The sequence below is a fragment of the Sinocyclocheilus grahami genome, unplaced genomic scaffold (genome assembly GCF_001515645.1).
Source record: "Sinocyclocheilus grahami isolate Dianchi unplaced genomic scaffold, SAMN03320097.WGS_v1.1 scaffold5015.1, whole genome shotgun sequence".
NCBI lineage: Eukaryota > Metazoa > Chordata > Actinopteri > Cypriniformes > Cyprinidae > Sinocyclocheilus > Sinocyclocheilus grahami.
In genome coordinates, this window is record NW_015509822.1 from 1415 (window position 1) to 3765 (window position 2351).

The 2351-nt window shown below is 36.3% G+C and overlaps 1 protein-coding gene across 1 annotated transcript; it reads left to right on the forward strand.

Moving 5' to 3' along the window:
• The first annotated feature begins 801 nt into the window (after window positions 1-801).
• Window positions 802-2351, forward strand: LOC107577067 (urokinase plasminogen activator surface receptor-like). The gene is made up of 5 exons (XM_016263181.1): window positions 802-896; window positions 991-1113; window positions 1412-1543; window positions 1758-1868; window positions 1990-2351. The coding sequence occupies exons 1-5, from the start codon at window positions 848-850 to the stop codon at window positions 2178-2180; spliced, it is 606 nt and encodes a 201-aa protein (XP_016118667.1). The 5' UTR covers window positions 802-847; the 3' UTR covers window positions 2181-2351.

Here is a 2351-nt window from a genome sequence, read left to right on the forward strand (position 1 = left end):
ATGCACAGATGCACAGAAGATAACATGCTGTAAATGTTGAAAAATGATTAGATCTACAATATTTAAATGCTCTTTGTAGAGACTTACAAGAAACATCATGAATTTTCTCCCTAACAATACACATTTACATGTCCATATTTGCATTGCAAAAGTTTTAACGAACATGGAAAATATGAGTTTAAACGTGATACGGAACGTTTCCTTGAGTCTGGAAGCTTTTTCATCTAAAATGAATAGATAAGCTTGTTAATGTAAGTTTTTTAATTGGTTTGACTGCAGCATGATTGACTTACATACAGGGTGCAACAGGGCTGAAAATAATTCATTTAGAAAAAGAAATTGCCATATACAGTATCATCTGTATTTCTTCTTATCCGTGTTTAATACCGGTTTCTATAGTTACTCATTGATTCTTTGTTTAATCTCACCTGTTGCTTGTTTCGTCCCTCAGTTAGTATTTATGTTGCTGTGTTTGGTTCAGTTCTTTGTCAGTTCTTCTTGTTATAAGGTTTGGCTTGCTGCACTCCTGTGTTCCAGTGTGGGTTTTGTTTTCATTTAATAAAACTGTGTAGCAAATACTCCCCAAATGTGACAGAAGAACAGACATAAAAACATGGATTGAACCTATGGCTTTCAGTTTATGGACAAACTCACTTTAAAATTTGGTGAGATTAATCCTTAAACCTCCCTTTATAATTAACTGGCAAGTAAATGATTTAAGATAAAGTTTCATTTTCTAGTAATGTCTACTTTAACCTTTCATTTTCTCATAAAGACCCTCCCCTTCGAAAAGCTATAAAATGAGCACTGAAACAGGCACGTCATTTCATTCACCTCCTGATCAAATATGGATCTGCAAATCTCAGTTTTTCTTCTGTTCATCCTTTTCACTGCAGGTACTAAGACAAATAGTGTTTATAATGTTATTGAGTGCAAATACAGATAGAGTTTCTCTCTCATTGTCTCTCTCTCTCTGTAATCTTACTAAAGGACACTCTCTCAGCTGTTATGAGTGCAGGTTCAATCTGACGGGTTCTTGTGCAAATCAAAATGAAAAAACATGTCCCAGTGGATTTTCCAAGTGTATGAGTACAACAACAGAGGTAAAAGTTGGTAAGTCCAAAATGATGGATTGAAATTCTCTGATAACTGATAAAGATGCTGGTGTTTTTACTGGTGCTGCTTCACTGGAGATGTAACTTCTCACAGAACTGCTGATTTCCTCACAGAAATTGTGATTGTAATCACAGAATATTCTATTTATATTTCTGTTTCTCTCAGTTTTTTTAATACAATTAGTATTCAAATTGATTGAATCAAATGAGAAAATGCTACATTTTAATGTTTATAAATATATTTTCTTTCAAAATAATGTGTTGAACTGGTCTTTCCTGAATCATTCATGTTTTAGGTGGCATTAATGCTAAAGTGAAGGCTAAAGACTGTGCTGTTGACTGTGTAAGTGGGTCCATGAACCTCGGCACTGCAAAGACATCTTTAGCGTGCTGTAACACAGACCGGTGTAACGTCCAAGACGCTCCAGGTATCATGCTTTACTGACCATATGCAAAAAAAATTATCTTTAAGATCAACACTCATTTTACTTCCAAAGGAGATCAGAAAATACAAATTATACCATATAGAGTGCAGCTTGCCAGTTGTGAATTGATTGATTGGAACAGCTAACAGAGTGTTATTATTTCATTACATGCTATATTTTGCACAGAAGATAAAACAATGCATGTTTCCTCCTGTAGATCCCAGCACTAGCGCCCCCAATGGAAAGACTTGTTACTCTTGTGATGAGAAGAGCTGCTCAAACATATTGAGCTGTTCAGGAAGTGAAGACCGCTGCTTTAAGGCAACAGGTGAGAATCTGGAAAAGAAAAAAAGTCATTATTTGTATCTCTCTGATGTTTGAGATCACATACAGATCACATTTACCAGTTTCCAACTTAGACCAACCTCTCTTTTCTTTCTTTTCATCAGGCACTATCGGTGGCCAGTCAACAGTTGTAAAAGGCTGTCTCTCTAAATCTATCTGTGATGCTGAAACTTCGGTTAGAGATGTTCAGAGTGCCTCATGCTGTGAGGGGAACCTGTGTAACAGTGCTGAGAGCGTCACTCAGAGCTTCCTGTTCCTCTGCTGTTCTCTGCTCTCCTTCATCCTGCTGCACTGAATCCAGCAGCTCTTCACATTCTACACTGAGACACACTGTACTGAATGTAGAGCTTGTACTTTCTCTGTATCTGTGCATATTTGGTGTGTGATTTTTTTTTTTGCTGTGACATTCTGATGTGACATTTTATGAATTAAAACAATTTATACAGCCCATCATGCTGTAAAAAAG